The sequence below is a fragment of the Psammomys obesus genome, unplaced genomic scaffold (genome assembly GCF_907164565.1).
Source record: "Psammomys obesus unplaced genomic scaffold, mPsaObe1.curated_primary_1811, whole genome shotgun sequence".
NCBI lineage: Eukaryota > Metazoa > Chordata > Mammalia > Rodentia > Muridae > Psammomys > Psammomys obesus.
In genome coordinates this window covers 5,887,626-5,913,493 of record NW_026585686.1, presented here as the reverse complement: position 1 = coordinate 5,913,493, position 25,868 = coordinate 5,887,626, and the positions used below count along the sequence as shown (strand labels likewise).

At 43.5% G+C, this 25,868-nt stretch overlaps 1 protein-coding gene and 1 long non-coding RNA gene across 12 annotated transcripts in view; one reads left to right on the top strand and one right to left on the bottom strand.

Moving 5' to 3' along the window:
• Window positions 1-21,287, bottom strand: part of Nfib (nuclear factor I B) — a 217,795-nt gene extending 196,508 nt beyond the window's left edge. For 2 of the 4 annotated variants that reach the window (XM_055629796.1, XM_055629806.1), the window contains exons 1-2: window positions 20,662-21,286; window positions 14,309-14,840 (exon numbers count right to left, since the gene is read on the bottom strand). In XM_055629796.1, coding sequence (XP_055485771.1) covers window positions 14,309-14,840; window positions 20,662-20,691 — 562 coding nt within the window. In that variant the 5' untranslated portion in view covers window positions 20,692-21,286. Of the gene's footprint in view, window positions 1-14,308; window positions 14,841-20,661 lie in introns of all 4 variants that reach the window. The other 2 variants (XM_055629813.1, XM_055629822.1) reach the window with 2 other exon arrangements.
• A 2,561-nt stretch (window positions 21,288-23,848) lies between these two features.
• The window catches only part of LOC129693155 (uncharacterized), a 37,203-nt gene continuing 35,183 nt past the window's right edge, over window positions 23,849-25,868 (top strand). For 4 of the 8 annotated variants that reach the window (XR_008722829.1, XR_008722827.1, XR_008722825.1 and 1 more), the window contains exon 1: window positions 23,850-24,138. This is a non-coding gene — a long non-coding RNA (uncharacterized LOC129693155). Of the gene's footprint in view, window positions 24,139-25,868 lie in introns of all 8 variants that reach the window. The other 4 variants (XR_008722833.1, XR_008722834.1, XR_008722832.1 and 1 more) reach the window with 3 other exon arrangements.

Genomic DNA, 25,868 nt, shown 5'->3' with positions numbered 1-25,868 from the left:
CTCTGCTTCTGTAGCAGTAAGCCTAACATAAACAAGCAAAGAGGCTTGGTTCTCTTAGGTACAATATTCCAAACTGTAATCTCTTGAGATTCCCACCCCACTCCCATGCTAAAAGCCTACCAATTAAAGGTTACTTTCTTTAAAAGTAAGCTTTTTTTTCTTTCAAGTCTTGACCAACCTAAACCATCTGATTATTGGACTTTGAACTGAACCACATGAAAATGTTACATAATACTCAATAATAAATAAAACTTACTAAAACTCCAACTTAGCAAGGGGTTGGCCTCTTAAGAGCTAGCTAACAAAGAGGGGACTGCTCTGCCCCTTGGCCCCAAGCTAACCAGAAGCCAAATTCCTAAGATGCCCTCACCAAGAGGTCTCAAAGAAGTCCTCTAGAAACTGAGTCACTGAGAGACACGGTCCCACAGATATGTGAAAGAAATAGGGCCAGTAACTGTTTTCCCTTTCACTTCAGCAAGCTGTTTCAATCACTGTGTGGCCCAGAGTGAAATCTGCCAGTAAATGAAGAAATAGCAAAAAGTAATTCCACTTCCAGGTCACTAAATAATTAGCATCCAATTTTTCCTTTCTATAGTACAAAGACCTTATGCTCAGAAAGTTACAGTTTAAAGTACACTAAGTAACATCACATCCATATGCAAATATATCTTTTCCCATATGCATCTTAAGAAAATAACAAACAAAAATAATTTATCCTCAGTCCCTAGAAAACAAAAAACTGAAATTAAAGGAAAGAATGGAGAAAATCTAAATTGTATATTTTTGTTCCTTCTAAAAGGATTAAATAACAGAATTTTAAATGGTTTGTTTGTACTTTCCATGCAATATGTAGATTAACCATGAAATTCTGTTTGGGACACTTTGACATCTGTTTTCAGTGCGTTACAATGAAATCTGGGGACTTGATACATACATTTGCTGTAATAAAACTGTCACTAATCAGTGTTTTCCAAAATATTGCCCATAACTATTACTATTCAGTAGTCTCATTTGCATGATCTAATACTGTTGCTACATCGTGTTTTTCCCTGACAATGTGGTAGCTGGTCCCAGGCACGTGATGGAAAATGGCTGCACAGCACTCGGTAATCTCGGGCTTTCCACAGCACTTTGCTGACGATGCGATCTGCCCTAGAATGGACCCATACTTCATCCTTCCTAAGATACTCTTCCTGGAATTGGAGCACCAAGGATGAATTCTCATCCCAAGTGTAAAACACTCAACGACAGTAAAGATGCCCACACTGAGGAGAAGACTCTGCCTCATGGGCTTGTGCCACAGGAGACATAAACATAAACCTAACTCAGGAGCCCTTTCAACAAAACCCTAATGATGCTCTTTGAACAACGAATGGAGGTGTGTCTTTCACTACCACAGCCCATTCCCGTGAACTACAGAAGCAGATCGGACCAGACTTTAAAGCTGAGGCTGCTTCATGCTCTCTAGGACTGAGCAGAGGCTGTACCAATAACAGATGCCATGACCACAAGTTTACAAGGTATTGATAGCCAGATTGTAGACTGCACAAAGGTTTCCATTCATGTTTCATGTGTCTTTTACATCATGTAGAAAACGTGGTTATTAGCAAAAACAAACTAAAAAAAAAAATTCTCAGAATATGAACATGGTATTCACCAAAGAAGAATATTGTTAAAAATATTTTTCTACCTACTGTCACTCTAAATGAATTCCAGATTTTATCAGTATTTGGAACTATATTCATATTGCTCAAATCTAATAAAATTTCACTCTGTCCTCCCATGAACTCATCCTAAATCTGAAATATGCTTCTCTATACACATGTTTTACATTATACAAATGTTGGATACAAAAAGCAGATTAACTGCGAGCCCTAATGCTGTGTTTGTTAGTACTGAGAAGTCATTCCAACTGTTCCAAACGGGATTAATGCAGTATAACAAGTCTATTTAATTATTGTAAGACCAGTGATCCTCATATTACTATAAGCTGCTTTTCCCTTATTTGGAGACTATAAATGGAACCGAAATTGCACATGATAACTACAGGTCATACCCTGAAACATGATGCTTGATGTAGCAGGAATAAGGAGACATTTCAGCATCTCTGAGAGGCTACAAAACACAGCCAGTGTTTAAGATCCGTCTGGATGCTCTCACCGTAGCGTCCCATTAACTTACATCACAAGCGTACTCAGAGCTTTTCAAGTGCACTGGAAGACGCAGTAACAAATGTTATCAGCAGCAATCCAATTTGAATGTTGAAAACTTGAGGCTACACAGTGTTCTAGGAAATCACTTTTATAGATTTTTTTTCTATCCTGTGCACAGAACAGCAACTGAATGCCAGTATCTTCTAAAAAAAAAAAAAAAAAAAAAAAAGGCACACCACAGATCATTTGAACTTATGTACCAGAATCTAAACAAGCTAATCGATATTCGGATGTGCACGCCCTAGTTATCCTTTAACTACTAGACAAACGTGAAACAGCTTCTCATCCTGACCCCTGACTCGATCCTTTAGTCTATGATAAACATTATCACCAAGCCCTCCTTGCAGGAATATGTTTTTTCTTCACAGAGCATTAGCATGACATGTGACTTGAACTATTTCCCGCTTAATCTCTATGATTTCCAAAGTACTGCGCAAAGTGAGTGAGAAGAACAGTCCCCTGGCCACAGAGAGCAGGATCAGCCAGTTGCCCAGGAATCTGGCACACAAATTTAGCTCCAGGCCCGTGGGGAGCCAGCCGACCAGAGCCACTGAAGTCAAACACCAATCCCAAATTACTTCACAATGGAGAGAAACCGATGCTTTAACCATTTCTCCTCTCGCATCCAGTTGTTCTCAGTAAAAGTGAAATCACTCTATGCAATAAATACTAACTTCTTCCCTCTAGAGGTCATTTAATTAATTTTCGGGAAGCCACAAAAAGGAGGAATGGGAAAGAGTGACATAAAAGAGAAGAGTCAGATGGCAGTGGAATCAAAACAATTCATGTAACCAATTAAGCAATCTGAGGCTTTGACCCAACCGAGGGTCATATGGCTTTTCAGACTGAGTCTCACAACCAGCAGCTTGCTCCTTTTAACCAGGCATCTGACCTCATCACATTACCCTCACTTCTGTCCAACTCAATTCGAAACATAAACGAAGCTCTTCCAAACGTGGGTGACTTCGTTCTGCTACTCAGAAACTTCCATGTTCCACTGCAGGGCCACAAAGTCGTTCCAAGCATTGACCAGGAAAGCCTTTATCTAACATATGTCAAGCTTTTTATTCAGAAAGCCACAAATAAAATTAGGTTGCTCCTTTCTTTGAAATATTCCTAGGTGGGTGAAGAAAACTCTAGAAGATCTGAGGACTCCTGAAAAAACACCTAAGTTCTAATTTAAGTGGGTTTCAAGACTATAAAGGATTAGCTAACTGCTTATACCCACCTTCACAGTTCTTACCAGCAAGCACCATCCACAGGGCAATGACTGGAACACTTGATATCCACTTATTCCTTCCCTCCTGACTTAGGTAATTTCTCTGGAAGTCTCTAGACTATGCTATATTCTATGCTATATGCCTTCATATATGCTAGCAGCTGTCATTAAGTAAATGCTTTACTCACATGATTTCACAAATCTCAAAAGAGTCACTCTAAGTCCTATTTTATAAAAGAGAAAATCAAAGTGTATGGAGTATAAAGGACCTAACCAAAGTTACAAAGCTGCTAAAGGGTCAGACAGAACCAGTGTCAATCCTATGCATGAGCTTTGTTCTAGAGACTGAATGTTTGTTAGATGCTTAGTTTGTGTCACCCTGACACAGTCACCTGGGAAGAAGGAACCTCAGCTGTGCACAGCCTCTATCGTCCTGGCCTGTGGCATGCCTGTGGAGCACTGTCTTGATTGCTAACAGCTGCCCACTGTGGGCAGCTCCACCCCTAGGCAGGAGAGACTGGGCTATATAAGAAAGTCACCTGAGCATAAGCCAGAAAAAAAAAAAAAAAAAGCAAGCCAGTAAGTAGCATTCCTCCACAATCTTTCCTTTACTACCTAACTCGAGCTACTCACCTTGACCACCTTCTGGGAAGAAATGTTACCTGGAAGCATAAGGTGAAATAAAACCTTTCCTCCCCCCCAAGTTGTTTTTGGTCATGGTTTAATTACAACAACAGAAAATAAACCAGAACAGTTTTTATGTCTCCAAAATTCTTGTTGAAACCCTGGTCCTGAAGGTGATGGTATTAAGAAAAATATTTTGTACCAAATTAACTCAAGAGGGTGGATCCCTCCTAAATGAGTGACTTGAAGAGAAATTCCAGTGGGTTTCCTGACTTGACACTGAAGAAGGGATCAGCAACCCATAAAGCGGCCCTCCCTGGACTCTGGCCCTGGACTAACAGTCTCCAGAACTATGAGGGAGAAGTATTTTGTGGTCTGTAAGCCAACCAGTCTGCTGCTTTGTTACAGTGGTCTAAACTAAGACACATCTTTACATAACCTAAGAAAGCATGAGGAAATATTTGCAGAAGAAATCCAGAATTCAAAGAATGACGGAATTTCAATTGTACATTGATCACTAATACAGAATTATGAGCAACTGACGATTACTCACTCCTTGATCCAGAAATCATCCATCTTTGTCAATCCTTGCCAAATCTAAGCTCCATCTCTCTTTCTCCTAACTTCTCTTCTTTAATGCTTCAAAGCACACAAGCGTATACCCCAGCACACACTAATTATCAATGGACCAGAAACTGAACCCTTGCAACTCAACAGTGGAGATCAATTTAAAAACTTTTTAAAGAACAGAGGACTATGTCTGGAAGAACATCACAGATGTTCTTAAAGCCCTTCACACCTCATTTCCATGGCCATGGGACCCACTAGCCCACTAACCACCTCCACACTCCACGGCAGGTTCACATTACCTGTGGGGTGCCAGTGAATGAGAAGAAAGACAAGCGGGGTCATGTCTTCTCTAACCGGCTCCCTAAGGAGAGGAAGTCTGGGGGTGCTGCTCTGTCGAGGTCTGTTGGTATTTTTCATCTACCCTTGCCATCTGAGCCCTAAGATGCATTATCAACAGGGTTAAAGTTTAAAGGCATTCAAATTTCTTGAGATCCTGAACATCCCTACAAAAGGACAGTTTAGCACAACCAATAAATTTTAAAGAAAATTTCTCCCTGGCTATTTGTAGGAAATAAAAGTTATAAGGACCCAGAACACTAGTGCTTTTCCCAGGGTTCCATTGTCACGCTGCCTCCCATCTGTTGGTCTAAACAGTGTACAGCACAAGAGGAAAAAAAGCACACTCCAACTTCAACTTCCTTCTTTTCTCTTATAATTTAAAAATACAGTGCAACAGTTTGCATTTTAAACATTTAATCTGGCAAATATAAGAAAAAAAATCACAAACTATAGTGTCATATTTGGCATTGAAAAGATTGGTAGGATAAAAATATCTGTGTTTTAACATTTTTAGAAGACATTTCCCATATTTTTAAAATAAAATTATTTCCCTCTTTTGAATGGGAACCAAGGTAAAATTCTCCATTTTGAACATGAGGTTTTCATGAGGAACAGAAAACAATTTTATATTCATTAAGATAAACAGTTAACTTTACATACCGGCAAAAGTCCCTACAGAAATAAAATCTTCACATTTACCATGGGGCACTACCATGTCATGAAATTTAACTATTTACCTCAATCCCAATACGAGAAGGTTTCCTTTAAATCTAGAATATATTGTAGAAGACAGTATTCTCAGTTTAGCATGTTCCTTTGTAATCCTGCGTGCTCAGGATATGGGTCTCCCATTGCTGAGCAATGCTAATAGTGCCAAGGGTAAGTCAGTTGTTTGAAGATTAGTGACTGAGTAACCAAACACGTAACTAAATTTGTCACTTTAATGTACATAATGACAATAAAATGTTTTTATTGTAACGCTAAAAATGTTGAGAAATAATTACTAAGGAAACCATAACTCTCAAGGGCTAAGAAGTAAGCTCAGTGGAATGGGAAAAGGAAATTGTGATAGGTCAACACAAAACACAGAAGTTGAAAATCCACAAAGAATTGATCCAAATCCCTCCGAATTCCAGAACACAATCCCCTACCTCCTATAGCCAGCAAGGCTGCAAATTTGTCCCCATCACTGTCAGCAAACAAAGGGAAGTCGCTTCTGCAGCCAGACCATGTCAAACAGAAGATGTAGCTGCTGCAGAGGGACGCCTTGAATCCACTGGTGTGTAAAGTGTGGGCTGGGGCCTTTCTGTCAGCTATTACCATAAAAGAATAAGAGGAAACAGTGACATTACTGCACAATAGAAAGGTCAAACAGCTTGCAGCCATTTCATGACCCAGACAAGTCAAGGTCAAGGGATTCAGGTAGCAACTTAGCTAGGGCATAAGTTACAGCCCAAATGAATTGTTTTAACACATCAGCTTTGGTCAATTAAACCTAACAAGGCAAGTTGCATCCCGTAGCAGGGTTCCTGACACCAAGGCCAGAAGCTGAGACCGACCTCATAAAACAAGGCTTTTAACATAGCATAGCAAATTTAAGCTAATCCATCCAGAAACTGCAGATGTCAGAATAATAAAATACAAGTTGTCCTAAGCAAGAACATTTTTCACACTTCAGAATGCACTAATAGAGGGGTACAACCTTCACATCCGCATTTGTATTAACACAAGTGGAGTCCCCAACTTATATGAATTACCAAGTATACTCTATTTCAAATCACTTTGTTACCATCTGTGTGCATGATTAGATTTCTGCCCCTACTCTCAGCCCATTGCTGTTGAAACTATTACATGTTTAACCACAGTTTTTGAATATAAATGTACAAAATCAAGATTTTTCGAGAAAAATATTTATTTGCCTTCAGTATCACAGTATTATGTGACAATAAAGATTGGTACCTGTTAAGTACTTTTTTGTAGTTTTATGGAAGACATATTTAAATTTATGTAATGTTAAATATGTCCATGTACTTTTAAAAAAAAATCAATGCATACTATTTATTTAATTTCCTACTTTGAGAAATAGTTGAAGCTAACTGTAACTTTAAAACTGTATGTACTTAGCGTTTAAGAATTTTTCTCAGAGGCAGTTCCTATTTCGCTTTGTACTTGTTTGAACAAATTCTGTTTTCTGATTGTGCTGTATCAGTAACTCAATGCATGCTCTGAAGTGCCTTAAAAAAGCATCCTGAAAATACACAACCTCCAGGCAACTTTTCAGCTCATAAAATCACTTCATCCATCACTCTGTATTCCCAATTATACAGTCTTTATTCAGAGTTCTTTAATTTGTCCGTGATTCATCAACAGTATCCTGCCTAAACTATCATCGTGAACAGAGAGAGTGCGTCTAAGTGCTTTATTCTAAACAATGTATTGATGCACATGAATGGCTCCACTTTTTTCTTAGAATACTGCTATGCTTAAATTATAAGAACTTTATTTTTCCAACGTGTGGCCATCAATTCAGCCTCAAGGTCTTTCCACCTCACTGGTTAATTGGTAGCCATTTATCCCAATTTTCTGAATAATGTAACAACCAAAAAGCCCAACCATTCAACTGTTACTAGTCTCACATCCTGTAACTTTCAGTTAATACAAGCTAATCCTACAGACTCCCTCCTTGCTATACACACTTAGTTTGCACAAGTTCCCTACAATTTGCTGATTTATTCTCTATGTCAAATACTAACAACTAAATTATGTTTAAATTAACCAAATCACATAATTAGAGTTCAAGGACCTAAGAAGTTACTTCAAAATGAGACAATGTATGACCCTGCCATAGAAAAGTGGGCACAGTAAAAAAAAAAAAAAAAAAAAAAAAAAAAAAAAAAAAGCACCCCCCTCCCCTCACTGTGCGTGGCGTGACACTCACCCCTGTACCAGCTCAGGTTTTCAATCACATAACCACGGGGCCTTGAGATTTCTAAAGCAAGCCTTCCTTGTAAGGATGAAAGAAAAAAGCTGGAACTCTTGTTCTGAGAGCTGGGCTGCCTGCTCCACCACAGCGTGTGTACTGACAAACTCCTTTGGGGTCATGAGTTCTATCCTCATCACTGGTGCACTATAAGACGCTAGTCTTTCATCAACTAAAAGCAGTTTCATCAGAAGCAGCTTTCCGACGAGAAGCCTGGCATTGCTCTGTACCATCAATTCCAGCTATTTAGTACCGGTCAGTTTCAGTGTGCGCAGTGTGTGTTATTCTCACTCCTCATAAACCTCTTCCAAACACAGCAGTAACTGCTCCTTTGAAGATAAGTTCAGTTATCCTATAGGCCATTGTGATGACAGAAATGAAAATTAAGGTATCTCAGCTATTAGGAATTGCAGAGGATTCAGACTCAGGCTGGCCATGAATGCCTTCATCTTCAGGTGCTAAATTATAACTGTTCAGCAGAGACAGCAAGAGGAATTTCACAAAAACAAACAATGGACTTTTTCATGTTAACTTAGCAGTATCAAGACTTATGAGGAGAAAGACCCTACTAAGTTGGGTATCTTAGATGGTTTATTCAAACTGGAGTACCCAGATTACAAAGAAGAAAAGTCACTGGATATTAAAACTTCTATTTCCTTTTGGCAGTTTTCACTCAAAATCAAAATTTAGGGGGAAAAGAACTACGTTCCCAAATCTATACTTCTGCGCTTGGGTGTGCTCCGGTGTGCTTATGACACTGGAGCTCTCCAGGCCCAGCTAACACTGCATTGAGCAGGGTGTGGCCCCCATCATCCCCAGCCACATTTCCTGTCACTCAGGCTTCAGTGCCCCTGGATTTTACCACCATTCCTATGCAATGAACACAATCTTGATTCTCACTCGCAGGAGACACAGATTATGAAGCGTATGGCTCCAAACAGACAAAATCTATACGCATAATTCTCATTTTATAATCCACACTGCTGTCTAAAAGGGAGAGAGGGCAGAGCGAGAAAGCTAACCTAAGGCCAATGACTTCATAGGATGCCCTATCAACTTCTGCTACCTTGGAAAAATGGCACATTGCATGGTGTATTTGAATATTTGAAAATCCTCAGCCTTTGAAAAGTGAGAGCGTATGAACAGCAATGCAGAAGCTTGCCCTGCCATATCAGGACACAGATGCCAACCTTTCCAGCTGGCAGCCAGGGCCTCAGAGTTTAACTCTTGAGTTGTCCGGCAATGCTATCTTACGTCAGGGACATCATGGCAGAGAGGGTGAACTTCTGGCCCCTTAAACTCTGTTTTGTCCTTATCAGTGGGAAAACTGCTAAGTATCTAATCTTACAAAATATATTCTAACAAAGGTCTCACTAAGCCTAGGGCAAGACATACCAATAAGAGCCCTTCTTTATCTTGTGAATTGTATATGAGGAAGAATGCAAACAAATGCGTACCAGAGTTCAGAGTTCAGTCAAGAACTTTCCAGGATGGGAAAACTTAACAGCATATTCCTAAATCAAACATGCATCAAGTGTTTATCCTCCACCCAAATGTCATGCTCTCTGATGTCACAACGCAAGCCCACCAAATCGCCACACAGAGCAGCTTCATTTAAACACATTAGGAAGCTTATTTTCCCCCACAACGGGAAATACCTGCAAACGAAGTGAAAATTATTAAAATGTGAAAATGTGCTGTCAACTTGCAAACAATTATCTATTTAAGCTTTTCATAAAGAAATAATTGTTCCCCAGAAGGATTCTAGGCTGCAGTAGCACAGGGAGGAAACTCGCTCTCTGCATGTGCAGCCTCACGAATGCCATGTGACAAGCAGGAAGAGTTCTGTTTCAAAGACAATAATGATTACAACTTCCCTTCTACACAAGTCACATGTTTCACAGCTTCAAAATACACTTCAATTATGATATCGTTTAACAATCAAGCAACAAACGTTGCCATCCAACACTGGATCACAATTAATGCAAAGAGTTCAGCAAGGCTAAGGGAAGCTACTTGTTCAGGGAAGAACAAGCAAGACTGCTGAGCTCTGCCGTACTCCAAAAACATGTCTAATAAGAGTAGAAAGTATTGTCCAAACATCACATAAGCGGACTTCTTTAAGCTCTCGTCTGTTAAATTCATAACAGCAGACAGTATCTCTTAAGGTCTTTAAGCTTTGTGTTGTGACCTCTTTTTTTCTTTAAAAACCCTCCCTGCCTCAGAAAAAGCCCAGTCCTTGTTTTCTCCCCACGTCCTCTCACACCGCTCCCCAGCATCCCCACATCTTCTGGCTCCAGACAGGACACAGTCTGGCGACTCAAGGCCTCCCATAGGCCACACTTCCTTCTGTGAAGCCCTTTGGGTGGAAGGATTACTTCTTATTAATTAATGAGATAATGGCGGTTAACTGGGAAGCAATAGTCATGCTAACTATCTAGGAAACTTGAAACAAAATTATTTCAGCCTTTTGGATGTTGTTTTGTCCCCCCAACCCCACCCCACATTCCCCCAGTATGCAGAATTGTATGTTAAAAATTTCTGCAACATCTTGGGGCCAAATAAGTCAGGGATGACTGATAGATATCAGATTTTAACATGTAGTTCCTTCATTAAGGTCCCTTGCTTTTCACATACACATTACTAACTAAGGAGAGAGGTAGGGGCCTCTCAACAAACTACAAAATGAGATGTAGAAACTGAGAGAACCAGAAATTGAATCAGAAGTAAACAGGGACGTAGATGAAAGCAGCAGCCAGCCACAACGGGTGCATTTATACATCACCACCCTGGGCATGTCCCCACACAGTTGTCACAGTGCACCCTGTATTTTACAGGACACTGTGTCCTGGGAAGGTGCACTGCACAAGGCTTGCTGGTTCCCACTCTGTTTTGCTTTGCTTTGTTTTGATGAATGCAATAACAAAGACAATATGGGGAATGGGTAGCACCTGCCCAAGAATCATTGGACATCTTTACTATCTTTGGGAATATGAAGCCCATTTTAGAACTATTTTTCCTTAATCTGTCACAATCTTTTTTTAAGCCTCTGAGGGGAAAAGGGAAGGGTTTTCTATTAGCCAAGCTTTGCTGCAGCAGACGAGCCCGCAGCTTTCATTCAGGGATTGTCAAAAACTTTCCAGTGTGCCCACTGCAATGCGGATGCCAACCAACGAATCAAAGGCATTCAGCAGCTAGACAAAGAGGGTCTGATGCCAACCTCGGTGCCACTGGCAACCATTATTGGCATCAAACACAGTGTCTGCCTTTTTTTTTCCCCCTCGCCTGGCACTTCACAAACAAAATGGCGGTTCTTGTAGCAACGAAACAGCCGAAGCGCAGCCTCTGAATCAATAGCACCAAATGATTTTATGGACTTAAATACAGTTACTCCCAAATCAGTTACCAAATTTTAGGCAAGGTGGGGACAAATAATTTTATCAATAACAATATTTAATATGAACCTTTACTAATGTAAAGAAAGAATAAAATGGACTGAATTGCGGTCAACTAGGCTATATGCGTGGAAGAAGCAGAGTAACAAAGACACTGAGCTCTGAACAAAATACTGCCCTGTAATGCAAAAGCCTAATAAACTACGTATCAAAAATTATTTCAAAACATATAAATTTTCCCTCAAAACTGTATCAGATGCAGATGTAGCACTATAGTTTGTGTCAAAGCTTCAGTAACTCTTTCCACATTTCAGAAAAGATGAGGTTGCTGAGGAAGGAAAAGGAGAGAAGTGTGGGCGGAACCAAGAGAGAAAGAGGGAGAGAGCAACGGGAAGTTGGTCAGCAATGGAAGTTTATAATCCATCCGTCTTTATTTCCTCTACCATTAGAGGCGAAGTATGTGATCTGTAAATAGCCAAGAGGACTATTGACATTTCTAGATCTGGAAATTGTCAATATATTGTAACATCACTCCACACTGCAATGCGGATGCCAACTAACAAATCACAGGCATCCTGAGCTAAACAAAGAGGGTCTGATGCCAAGCCTGGTGCCAGTGGCAACCATCTTTGGCACTCTCTCTGTTCTTCCTCATGTTTTTCTCCCAGTCCTTTATAAGCAGAGAGGAAGAAAGGGAGGAAGTAATTTTGTTGCTCATTCTGTTATAAACATTGTTTTTCTGTTTTAATTTTTCTTTCATGTTTTCCCTTCTACTTTATCTAATTTCTAAAGTGCAGTAAGCATGATTTCATGTACTTAGAGGAGAAATAAAAAGTTACGATGTGAGATGAGGCACTCGGGGTGTTTACAGACTCATCTCTGAAAGCCTTCTTTCTTTAATTAACTACAGTGCAAATGACAATCAACCTGCAGTTCAAAAATAAAAAGATATACATCTTGGAAAAGAGGAAACACGAAAGCAGTGGGAAGTGACTTTTTTAAGACGGGCCACCAGATGTTAAGAGGAGACGATGCAAGGGCAGGTGGCAGAGAGGGCCGGTGACTGAATGCGCAGAGGAAACAGCAAAAAGTCTTCATATTGTATCAATGTTTTATCTGAAAACACTGTCTCTAAGACTCAGCTCAAAACTTTATGATCATCATGACCACTAGTGACATGCCAAAAAATAATTTATCATTCTGTGTCTTTTTGTTTTCTTTTTTCAATCTATCTTCCTAAGTCCAAAGGATAGTCTTTATTGTCAGTTCAACAAAACTAAGACTTGGCTGCCTGCCCTAAGATAAATCTGCACGTAAGTCCACTTAGGAACTAACCATCAAGAGTGAAAGTGGGAACACAGGACAGATCTCCCCCCTCTGCGAACTGTATGACCCCCTTTGCAAAACTTTTCCTTCTAACCAGTGATTTTCACAACAGTTACAACACGCAGTCAGTCCAACGCATGCATGCAGCCCACCTTAAAATGCCACCTCTTAGACAGCTGTCAATCAAACTGGCATGTGTTAATGAGCTTTTATTTTAGGACATCAAGATTGAAAATATATATTTCCCTGCTCATTATTACTTAAATTTTAGTTCTGAATACAGGGAAATAATAAATGGGTTGTTTTGTTTGCTAAGAAATACATTTTCAAATGATGATGTCCAGCACTCTTACTTAAAATCAGAGCAAAAATTCGGAAATGACACTCAAGCATGTCTCTAAAACTAAGTCAAGGGAAAACCTAGACAAACTGCACACAGTAAGTGCTAGACTAAGTTCTGAGTAATAACAGTCATTTTCTTACATCTCATTTCTGAATGACAATAAAGTACCTCAATTTTTTTAAATCACGCATTTATATAATGAGCATCAGATAACTGCCACCTGGCTATTCACAAGACATCTTCCCTCCCACCAGGCCAAGTTCAGAAACAACCCACTCTCCATGGCAGGCCACTTTCTCTATGGTGCCTTCCTACGTGGACTGTTCTCCGACATACTGACTCGAAGAACACAAAGTCAAAAGTCTCACCTACTTAAGAAAAGCATACTAAGAAGAAACAGAAACAACAAAGGAACATATCTCATTAGCTCAAAAATCCTTGGCAACAGCACTCGGCAGTTGCACTATCCAGGCAACATTTCCAGCACTCTTTATCGAGGACTTTAAACATGGTCCGGTATGCGCTCTCTGCATTCTTTCGAGATTTATTTTAAACCAGTGTAACCAGTCCCCTTTCTGGTTTGCTCTGTGATGCTCTGTAAAGAAAGCTGTGACTTCTTCCTTGGGAAGCTTTATGAATTTGCATTCAAGTAAACTAATAATAGAAAGTGCTTTCCCAAGTCACTCTGGGAAAGCATTATAAATTATTTAAACAAGAGCTGTGTTGCATTAAATCTACAGCGAATCTGCACAATCAAAAGGAAGTGTCCATAGAAATATAAAAATTACATAAATCTAAACTTCTGCCAGATATGTATTTTGGTAGTGACCAGCTTAGGTATTTAGTAATAGTAAATGCTGTTTTGATTTTTGGTGCAACTGCCACTAGACTCCCGAGCAAAGTTCATCTACCTTGTTAGGTAAGAGACTAGTTAATACAGGGATTACTAAACAGTGCTTTGACTATTTCCAGTAAAGTTGCGATTTTAGATGGTGGGCGAATGCAGCCTAGCAGAGAAAGTGGGGTGCAAGAAACTGTATTTCATAGACTACTATGCGGCTGTTTGTCTTTTGGGTCTCTCTTCAAACGCAAAGCCTATCCAGGCAGGAAAGCTCCCTGTTCCTTTTCATGGTTCCTACTTGACTGTGGACACGGAGTATAGCTGGGCACACCAAGGTACCTAGAGGGGACAGAGGACATCTGGTGGCGTCCAGGATCTCAGGCCAAGCCAGAGAGGCCATATCTGGAGACGTATGGGCAGTGTTTGCCGTGCTAGAAGAAAGAACAATCTGCTCCTACCTTGCTCCTGCACGTAGTATGCCAAAAACAAGTCAAGCTCCTTAACTGATACTGTGATATGGTGAGGCTGGACACAAAGTGCTGGGTTTGTGCAGTGTGGGGACTTCATGAGCCGCTCTCCATCGGTACTCTCCAAAGGGATGCCTTTGAACAGGATCACCATGACTAGATCCAGACGCCAGACTTTGTCTGCCTGTCGCAGGCAGTCGATCCTCCTAATCTTACCCTTCTGGTCTGGATTGGATAAGACACAGCACGGGTGCTTCTTGCCAGTCACGGTGAGCACGAAGTCCTCCCGATACTCCTGGCGGATATCTTTGCGCAGTTTGGCCAGGAGCCTGGATGCCCACTTCTGTTTGATTTCAGGCTTTTCACTGAGCAGCTCATCTTTGACTGCTCTCTCTTCATCCTTTGACATCCGTTTCTCGTGCTTTTTAAAGTACTTGCGTTTTCGAGCCTGCAGGTTGAACCAAGTATAGGCGATTGCACGGACATGTGGAAGAAGTGCCTCAATAAACGGGTGGAATTCATCCTGCAGAACAGGGGAGACAAGAGGCGTGCAGTCAGTCTAATTTCTAATGCTAAAAAAATAAAATAAAATAAAATCCAACACAGAAGATATTTTTTAAAAATACATTATTTTCTAATTTAAAATGAACAAAACAACAGGGCAAGAAGAAAATAAAGTATGTCTCCTCTCCACCAAAATTCACAAACTGGTTCTCCCTCCTTACAGAGAAAATAAGGTTTTATTTTGTATTTCCGCTCCAGTCCCATCCCCCTCATTCCCACCTCAATGTCATGCACCTACATCCTTTAAAAGAAGGTACATAGTACCAAATTTAATATCTAAATATTTGATTGACCAATTAGCATTATGCAGTACCATTTTACAAGGAACACAGTGGGATTTTTTTTTTTTTTTTTTAAGCGGAGCAGAGCTTCTTAGAAGGCAGGAGCGATGCCACCGTCATTTCTGTTCCCTGTGGCACGGAAACACAAAGCATGTAGATGCTCACTGTAAAGCCACCCAGTTCCCGCTTTTGGGGCATGCTCTCAGCAAGAGCCTGCTGGTGGCACAAGGAGCATGCGCCATTAAACTTGATCCATTTTCTTATCAAACGTCCAACATTCCTCCACTGAAACAGCACCACTCCAAGAGTGTGTAACTAGAGAAACCGGTACACAGTGAGGGGAAGTGGGCAAAGGACACAGCTTGTCTGTCGGTGCTCTGAACACAAGGTTTCCATATTCTCAGCAATGCATTCTCTCCCCGCACCGCCAACACCGGCTTCCAGCCTGTGTGAACACCGTCTCTCTCTATCTCTCGTACACTCTTGCGTTTTTAAATAGTTTTGAAAGTTGCCAACAAATGACATGAATGTTCTTGCAGCGGCTTTTCTACAGACTACGAAGTCCCACAGAGTCAGTTAATTTGTTAACCGATCACATGAGTAGGGGCGATTATTCAAACCCCTTAAAAATCAATCTGAGGTGAACAATGAAAAATGGCAACTTGGCACCAACTTTCCAGTCTTTGTTCCTCCGCATGCTGTGGCACGGCGATACCAGGAGTGCACCCTGGTCGGTAACTGCTTTTGTGGAATCCCTAAAATTCATGTGCCACACAGACGGGACACGGGACAGGACTACGGGTACACACATGCACGTGCTTAGAAGCCCACAAGTGCTTCAGTCATACTGTTCCCAACTGTCCTGGGTCCTACGTGGTTTACCTTGAGGCCCTGCTTTCTGTTTTTTTTTTCCCCCTGCCTGTCTTATCTGAGCCTTTTAAAGGGCTGGGGCAGTTGGGCATTTCAGATCATCTCCATTTCCAAATATTTCAGGTCACTTCCAAATGGAGTCAGTATTTCCCTATCTGCTGACTTGAGTGAAGCTGGACATGCAAGCTCAGAGAGCAGAGCTCAGGGAGCCGAACAGCATCCCCCTCACGCACACTATATGAACGCAATAGGCCAAGCGCTGACGCCAAGCAGAACTCCACCACGACCATTTTTCCGGTCATTTTGACTGTTCTGTCATCCTAACCACAAAATAAGTTTCTCTAATGGTTCTATGCTGGGCCAGAATTGGCTTGTTCGTGTTAGTTACTCTGAAGTACATGGAGTAAATAGCCCAGCAGAGTGACTAATTTCGTAAAATAAAGGTGATCAAAGTAAACTAAGGGCCCTCCAACAAAGAAGCTGCCCTAGAACTCCAGCTCCACGAAAGCCTTTGACGAATAAAATTCAGGATTTGAGTGCAGAAGACTACACCATATTAGCAGTTTGCAGTTCAGACCCAGAGCAGGTACATGTCTCCCCTAATCAATAACACGGTTATCAAGTGTTCTGACATACTGCCGACGAAGAATGACTCCAAATTTTATAATACAGAATGCAGCAGATTACATCGCAGCATGAGGCATAGCCAAATGCCATGGAGGAAATTAAACCGATCAGTACTTTCCAGCAGAGATTTGAACAATTCAGTTACTATGTGAGCACATTAAAGGAGGCCATGGAAAGAGTTAAACCACAATCTGTTCTTTGTGTGGGAAGGCAGCCCTGCTTACAGCAGCCACAGCCCATGAGAAGACACCCCTATCCACATACACTTTCTGATGCCATGCGCTTAGCTCCCACTGTAACTGTAAAAACTTTGTTCATCCCCTCCCCTCAAAATGTATGCAAAAGGAAAGGCTGCCTGCTCAAGGAAATGTGGACTAAATGTGCTTTATGAACTCACTTCCTATGACCTGGCTCCTACTGTGCTTTACTCATATGATTTTAAAACGTGGATCTGCGCTTCTGTAAATGAAAACAAAAAACCTGAGGATGTAGGGAAAATGGGTGAGAGGGCTTTGTCCCACTCCTTTCACCCTTACCACACTTTGTAAAGCGCACCATCATTTAACAGCTATTAAGCAATCCAGGAACACTGGAGTACTTAGATACTTAAATACTATGTTCAGTGACATTTCATTTTCTTATGTGGACGTCAAACATAACTTTTGATCAATAAACACTATCTAACACATAAGAAATTTTAAATTTTAAACAGTTGTATCACACCACGAGGATGCCAACTGAAAGATGAATTTGGAAAGTCTTAGCCAGTTAACCAAAAAAAAAAAAAAAACACTGTTGTCTTGAGTTTGCTGTTACTGATGGCAAATACTGCTTTAAAATGCAGCTTTTCTTTATTGATAAACAGAAGTGGCAAATTTTCTCAGCCCACCAATTTGCCTTAATATCTCCTGGAGCCTCTGTATCACACCGATTCAACTTTAAGTAGAACACTTACTTGAGAAGACATAGCGTCCCAAAATGATAACAAGTGGAGATAAGCAACAAGCCGCATAAACTTTTGCATTCCGTCTCTAAACGTCATCTCCCATGTGTGAGTGCTTCCTAAACTTGCATCATAATATATTCTTAATAATTTTAACTGACACAAATATGGAATGTAGCTGTCCCCACGTAGAAAAATCAAGCAGCATCAAGGCATTCAAATATCCTAACTAACAGATTATCACAGTAACACTACGAAATTATCAAAATTATTCTTTAAATCAAAGCATGGAAGTGATTTAACATTTAAAGTCTCTGTACTAAGATACATAGACAAGCTCAGTCTTTCAGAATTTTCCTTAAAATATACCGATGTCCAGTGAGATCCTTTTCCTGGTAAAACTTTCTGAAGTTGAACTGAACTGATAAAATAGATAGACAAGTTAAATTTCCCATAAAAAATCTAGATTATCTACATGTATTTATTTTTCTTCAGGGAAACAATGATTTCCATGAAAAGTTTGGAAAATTGGCCCAACATAGTGATGGCAGAATAAATACTGTATGCTCTTGGAACCTATCACTATATAATGATAAACCCTGAAAAAAATTGAAAGAACTGGAATGACAATGAAAGAAAAACATCATTATGCCAACTGGACATTATATTAAAGGCTTAAATGCAGATAAAACATTTAAAAATATAGATGTTTCTTAATTTTCCTTTTACTCATACTGACCTACAAATGCTGATTTGTAGTGATACTACACCAAACCACATTGCTAAATATCAACTTTAATGGAAGCATCATTTAAATCATGATATAAAAAAACCTAAAAGCATTAATGTAAAAACTGAGGTACTTCTTAAAGTTTATAGCAAATTAACAATGTGGTTGACTTTGTTTCTGTGTGCCTAAAAACAGGTCATGAGGTGAGGCAGCTATCAGGCCTTTGTAACATAAAATTAAACTATCCATCTGATACAAATGTAACACTTTCCTGTACTGTCACTTTCGCAATACCTTAAATTACCTACAAAGTCATAAAGTGCTTGTTAATTGAGAATTCTAAAACTCTAGCTCCTCTGGTATAGGCCTTAAGTTCCCAAAACAGTGCTAATACAGCAACCCAGCCTTATACTGCCAAAATAACAAAGAATATATAGCCATCATCCTGAATTAATGTTGGTAAGTATGTATCCTTGAATAGCAACGTGATAGTTGGGTGACTGCACCGTCTATGGCCCTGTCATTCCATGTGTCAGGATTCTGCAATAGTAGTTTTAACATACACAAATCAAGATGCAGCTGTTGAGTGTGCAGTGCTTATTTAGGGGACACTGAAAATGTGATGCAACTGCTGGCAGTTCCCCCGAAACAAGTGTTGGAAATACAGAGACGCACAGGATCATTCAGTCCTTCCCAGGTAAGAACAAGCCAGGCCACACTTTCTAAAGGAAAACCTTAGTTCAATCTGCTTCCTTTGATCACAATATAGAAATAATAGAAATGGTCCTGGTTTGCCAGAAAGAAAGGGGAAAAAAAGAAAAAGAAAAGCCTGCTGATGAATAAATAAACGTAACTTTTACAACCAGAGGAGAAATGTTATACCTGAGATGATGCCATCATATTCGTGGGTTACTATAATTCATAGCTTTTAAAACACAAATAATCTAACAACTTATTTTTCCAGTTTTGTAAAATTAAAGTGCACGTTTACTGGCTTAAAACAGCCATATCTGAGTTAATCATACTCAGAGGCCAAACAAAATATAAACAATAAAAAATGTGTCAGCCAAAGAGCCACGGGGCTGTGTCCAATCACTGAGTGCCCCTTATCATTGTCTTCATCTTCATTCACACTGTATGAATGCCGCAGTCTTTTGAATCACAATGGTTTCTAATTGTCATACAATTGAAATCTTAATTATTTGTTCATTATAAAAATGCATCATCATAACATTAGATTAAAAAAAAAACTTAAACAACCAAACTAAGCATTTCTGTTACGGTTTTATGACAATGTCAAAGAATAATTTCAATTACCAATCTAGATTCTCACTCTTGAAAGTTGAAGTAAACTGTCCCACAACTTTCAGGGCTTAATTAACTGCTGCAAATAACAGTTCCGGACTAGGCTATTTAATTCATCAGTTGGTGAGTTCGTTGGGCAATCATGAAAGGATAAAAGCGCGCCCAGGTAAGTCGCACGGTCTAACCACTTTTTCATTTGACCATCTGATTAAAAGGGATAGAAACTGGTTTTTGGTTTTTAGGTATAAAGACGGTGTTTTACCTCCTAACATTCTTCCTTAGGTTTTAGGGCAATTTTCAAAGTTAAAAAAAATAAAATAAAATAAATAAACCTCACTTTTCTGATATTACTTGGGAGTTATGTGCAAATTTCGCCAAATGAACAAGTCTGACTTTCATAAAATAAGTATGTCCTAAAACTTCTAAGCATTCACGAAAACCATCTAAACTCTTGTCAGCTTAAAGAACGCCTCTGAGGTGAGATCTCTGAAACCCCAAAGTGCGAGTCACTGCAGAACAGAACAGGACTTTAGGTCCCCAAATACGCAAAGGAATAGGTCCCTGGGACCACCACCTCGAACTAGTAGCGTTACCCGCCCACTGCGGGCACCAGAGTCCCGGGGCGCTCAGTCTACCCTCAGCCGCTCGCCCAAGATCCCCTCCGCAGCCGTTCCCAAGCCCCGCGAGCACCGGCCGGGGAGTGGGGTACCGCCAGCGCTGCAGCGGGCTCCCGGGAGCCCCTCGGGGGTCCAGGGCCTCCAGTCCCGTCCCCGCCCGCCCCAGCAGCCTCGCCCGCCCAGGCCAGCTCTCCCCGCCTCGGCGCGGGGCAGGGCGCGCGCGGCGGCCGGAGTCCCAGGCCGCCCGCACAGCCACCGCAACTCCGCGCCACTTCTCCCGGGGAGACCTGGCTGTGCGGGGGTCAGGGAAAGCCGTGGAGGGTCTGCCGCACGCACGCGAGCAAGGACACACAACAAAGGCGTCTGGGGCCAGAGGAGAAGCTCGAGAAAGCCACGGAGACAAGTACCTGAGTGAGACAGATGGGAGAATACATCATGACTTCGCCTTAAAACGCACTTTCCCGGAGATGCCCAAGAAAATCTTCGAGAAGCAAGGATTTCATCTATTCATTTTACAGTCATCTGAGCGCAGCGACGCGATCAATCAGGACGGGGCTCTGCGCTGGATCTCCGCAACTTCGCAACAAACCCAGTCCTCCTTAAATAGCCAAAGATTCAAGTTCACTCGGCGTGCTAGATTTCCCGGGGTGAAATCCAATCTACACTTTTAACCCTCTTGCGGTCCGCGTGCGCCGGCCGAGCTCTCCGAAGCCGCCGCTGGTGCAGGCTGCTGGTCGCCCGGTTTGGGAGATTTGTTTTCTGTTTTGCAGTTGTTGTTGTTGTTGTTGTTGTGGAATTGGGGTGCGAGAGGGTTCGGTGTGGGTTGGATTGGGGTGGTGGTGGGTGGTGAAATGCTTTTTTAAAAAAGGCGGGGAAGGGGGCGCAGGAGGCCGGGCGGCAGGGAGAGCGAGGAGAATGTGTCACCGCGCTGGGAAAGTTCAAGGTTACCGCCGCCAACACTGCAGCAGGATCCGGGAGTGGCGACCGCGGGCGAAACTTTGCCGCGAGCCGACCATGTGTGTGCTGGAGGGGGAGCGCGAGCGAGTGCGCGCGGGTGGCGGGGCGCGCGCGGAGAGGGCTGGGTGGGGGCGGGGAGGGGGGCAGGGAGAGGCCGGGGTGAGGGAGGGGGCGCGAGCGCGGAGCTCCGGGGCGGGCGGAGAAGGCTTCGCTGCGCTCCTGCCCGGCCGCGCCGCCGCCCGCCCGCCGCGCCCCACGTCTGACCCGCCGAGCGCGGCCGCCGCCGCCGGTGCCGCTGCCCACAGCCCGCGGAAGGGATCGGAAGGACCTCCTGAAAAAAAATCCCAAATGATCGATCCCGCTTGGCTGCAAACTCCTCTGTTCTGTTCTGGGCGCTTTTTCCCCCTCCCTCTCTAGCTTTCTTTCCTTGAAAAACTTGCAAGTTGAAAGATTCACCGGTTCCACCCTCTGGACCCCGCTGGAGCTCTCTCCAAATCAGACTTAAGGATTGTTTTATTATTTAATTACACAATCACCGCTTTACTCCTCCTCCTGCAAACGCGCGTTCCTTTTGCACCAGCCTCTCCACACCCCCCGCCCCCCACCTTCCTCCTCCTCCTCCCGCGCGCCTCCCCCAGCCCTCTCCTCTCTCCCCCTCATTTGTTAAAGGTATCAGACCGGTGCTACAGTACTGGGACTTTTTTTTTTCTTTTTCTTTTTCAAAAATAGCTCTTCTCTCTGTCACCCTTCGTACACCCCCTACCCCCTGAAAACCCGACCAGGGAGAGGTATTTCACTGTCCGCTGCAGACGCTCAAGCCACGAGAACATCCTAAAGGAAGAAGCCCTGAGCCGGTCTGGGCCCGAGAAAGAAACCAATGGAAAATTCCCTCACACCCAGGCCGCCCCGAGCTGGGGCTGGGGCGCAGACTCTGGCACCCCAGGCGGTGGAGGGAGAGGGCGGAGGCGGGGGCCGGAGTGAACTTGGCCTCCCGCGGTGGGAGCGGACCGGCGCGGAGCTGGGGGCGCGGCGGGCGCGGGAGAGCGGGGAGGGGCGGCGGGGTCCCCCGGGCCTCGCCGCGGCGGCCCGCCCTCCCCCGGCGCCCGGTGCACGTGGCCGCGCTCGGAGCGGGAAGGCCGTGCAGCCGCCACCGCTCGCCCCTCCTCCCCCTCCTTCTCCTCCTCCTCCTCCTGCCGCGCTGGCCGCGTCCCAATCCCCACCCCCAGGGCCCGGGGCGCCGGCGGAAAGCGGCTCCCTTCCCGCGGGGGTGCGGGCAGGGCGGGGCCGCGGCGCGCCCGGGCTGCTGGGCGGGAGCGCGCCGGGTGCGTGTGCGGCTGCGGCCCTCCGGGGCGCTCCCGCCGGCGCCCCGCCCCCCGCCGAGTGAATGAACTTGATTCCCGGGATCGGGGAGGCGGCCAGCCCGCACCCCCGTCCGCGCGGGCAGTCTCTCCCACACGCCGCCCCCCAAATTCCGGGTTTCCGCTAGGGGTGGGTGGGGAAGTGGAGGAATCAAAGGCTGCCCAGACAATGGGGAGAGAAAAGTGAGCGCCCGGGGCTCCGCGTCGACCCAGCTTGGGGCCCGCCGAGCGTTTCCAGGCCCCCCGCGGCCTCCCGCTCCCACCCAGTGCCCTGTACTTTCCCCCTCAACTTTCTCCGGTCCTTGCGCTCCTGACCACCGTGCCCTCCCCCGGCGGACCTGAAAGAACCATTGACTTTTTCCTTCCCCAAGTGGAAGTTACCCACATCAAGCATTTCACAACGACACATCAAGAAAAGTAGGCAGGTTCAAGTCAACCATGAAATGGTCACTTTTTAACCCCGTCCTGTCCTCATTAGGGAAATGCTCAAACACAGTCCGTTTTCAAAAAGCGCTCTTAATGAGGCGAGCTTGCCAAGTCTACCAGCTGCAGCCCCTGTAAACCAAGAGCCCGGTGAAGAAAGGCGCAGGGGGTGGGGAGGCGAGGAGGCGGGGAGGGCCGTGGTCTGGGAGCACAGGTAAAGTCGGGGAAACTGTGAGAACCGGGGCCAGTTAACCCTTTAGGGCACGCGCCGCGGGGTGCGTCCTCCCAGCTCCCCCTCTAGGCAAATCCTCTAGTTAGCGTTCTGACAACGTTAATTTCCTTTGTACCGGTCATTTCTTCTTGAAAAACTGGGATAAAGTTGGCAGTCTTTATAGATGAAAGGAGGTGACAGTCGGGGTTAATCCAAATAAATACTTCTCTCTCAAAAATTTTAGGCAACCTCATCTTAACTTTTAAAAGAAAGAGAGGGAAAAAAAGAAAGAAAGAGAGACGAACAATCCCAAAGCATCACTTTGTGCTAAGCTGCATCCCTTTTCTCACCCTCACCAGATCCTGCGGGAGGGGGCGGGGACGCGCCACTGATAATACCAGCTTTAACTACTGGAGTTTCCCTTTGAACAAATATTCAATTTAACTGGAGTTAATTTACCATAAAAGACATTCCCCTTGGCACGAATGGACTCATGTCCTTGAACACACCTCTTTGAATGCCTGGACTCTTACAGAAGCCATTATTTCGGGGTCTCTTTAAAAATCCAGCGCCCATCTCTCTGCTTCCCTCCCTTCCTCCCTTCCTCCCTCCCTCCCTCCTCACTACACCACCCCCAGCGAAATCCTGGCACCCAGAGAGCACTCTTTTCAGCCAGAGCCCAGAAACAGCCCTTGTCCCCTGGCAAAAGAGGCCCAGTGCTGGGCCCTGGGCAAATGTCTCCAGACATCCCTACCTTTCCTCCTTTTATTAGTCTCCTTCCCCCACAGAACCCATTTCCTTTTGCCACTAAAACTAGGTTGCATCCAAAAGTTTCTCACAAGCTTAAAAAAGAAAAATGAAAAATTGACATCATTATACAGAAGAATTCACAAAAGCTGCAGAGCTCCAGGGCAGAGAAGCAGCGACAGACACAGGTAAGAACCCAGAGAACCCAAAATTCAAGGCCTCCCAGGCCCATCCCTGAGAGGCTGGGCTCTCTTTCAGGTGTCCCATGTCTGTGTTTGTACAGTGCTGATGGCTGTGGTACATGCTGATAGCCATAGGGGATGCTTTGTAGTTTGGGGTTTTGGTTTGTTTCCAAGAGAAAAGAAATGAAAGAAGAAATAACAGTGAAGTGAGGAAAACCAAAAAGGAGTGAAGAATGAACAAAAGATATCCGGGAAAGAAGGGCTTAGGGAAGCCCTTGTTGGCTGTGGAAGGCTTTGACTTTCAGACCTTGGAGTCAGATTCAGGAGGCTGGCACCTCATGGGCCCAGACTCTTGCTGCTCAGGCCACTGTAGGCCTTCCCAGGAAGACCCCTAGGAGAATGCTCTTGGGACCTATGAGCTCCTGGGACCTCCGATTTCTCTGGCTTCCCTCAGCACTTGTCAGCACCCCCTGGCTTTGAGAAACACCAGTCTTTTCAAATCCAAGTAGAAGGATAGAAAAGATGGGTTGTAAAGTATGTATGTTTTATAAAGGCAGGTTTCACATCGCTCTGAAAAGTTTCTGATGCTGTCAAAATGGCCCCAAACCCCCAGACTTTGGCCCTTGCCTCTCCTAACCCTCCTGTTATTCCTTTCTTGCACTGGGGGCTAGGAAATGCCACCAACATTAATCTCAAAACCTGCCTATGAACTATTCTCTCAGCAACAGGGAGATCTGTAGCCATATGATCTTCTTGGACTATTCTCTGCTGCCGCATTAGGGAAAGGTGTCTTTTTAGACAGAAAGTTTATTGATTGCTAAAAGAAAAGTCAGGGTTTCTCATGGGTTTTCAAAACCTAACTATGTATTTAAAAATACACATTGCTACCCAGTTAGGAGTCTCTCTGACCTCTAGAGAAGAGTTTGGTATCTCCTGATAGTGATTTCTTTGTTTTGTTTCTTTAATCTTTCTTCTTTTTTAAAGAAACTGCAGAGACAGATTGCAAAGCCTGGGCAACTTCAAGTAAGGTTTCCCCGAGCTTAACAGAGCTGTCATTTTCAATGCACACCACTACTTTTATTTTTTTATCTCTTGCATGTGATTTTCTGGGAGGTTCAACAATTCCCCTAGCTGCATGGCCAGTATCAATGTTTAAAAACTAAATACAAAAGAGACAGGTGACCTTATGACCCCGGGAAGCAAGCTTGCAGAACTGCAGGTGTCCACTGTGGCCTATCCAGGGACCTTTCCTCCAAGTATGGCCTGGAAAACATAGATTTATATCCAGCAGTTACAACACCAAAACCCTCCCCCCCCAAAAAAAAATGCATATATAAACAGTCAGCAAGTGCTAAGACTGCCTGTTCATGATGGGAACTGCAGGATCACGCCCGGCTCTCGGAGCCTTTAAACTACTACTGTCAAATTAGGGGAGCAATTTTTCCCCACTGGAGAATTCACAACTGCTTGGTTTCCCCACCTACTGCCAGGCCTTTGCTTTTCAACTGAAATGAATAAATAACCTTGGACTTCTCTTCCCTCCTCCGGGAGCAGTTTGGTCTCCCCTGAGGACAAAACTAAATGAGAAAAAATGACGCTGTTAATAATGCCGCTGCTGAAATGCCTGTACTTAACTATTAAAAAGAAATCCCTCTAAGCATGTCTGCATCCGGGGCACAGTTGCAGTCTACAGCTCTGAATGTGAACAAGGACCAGTCCAGAGGCCTCCATGAAGG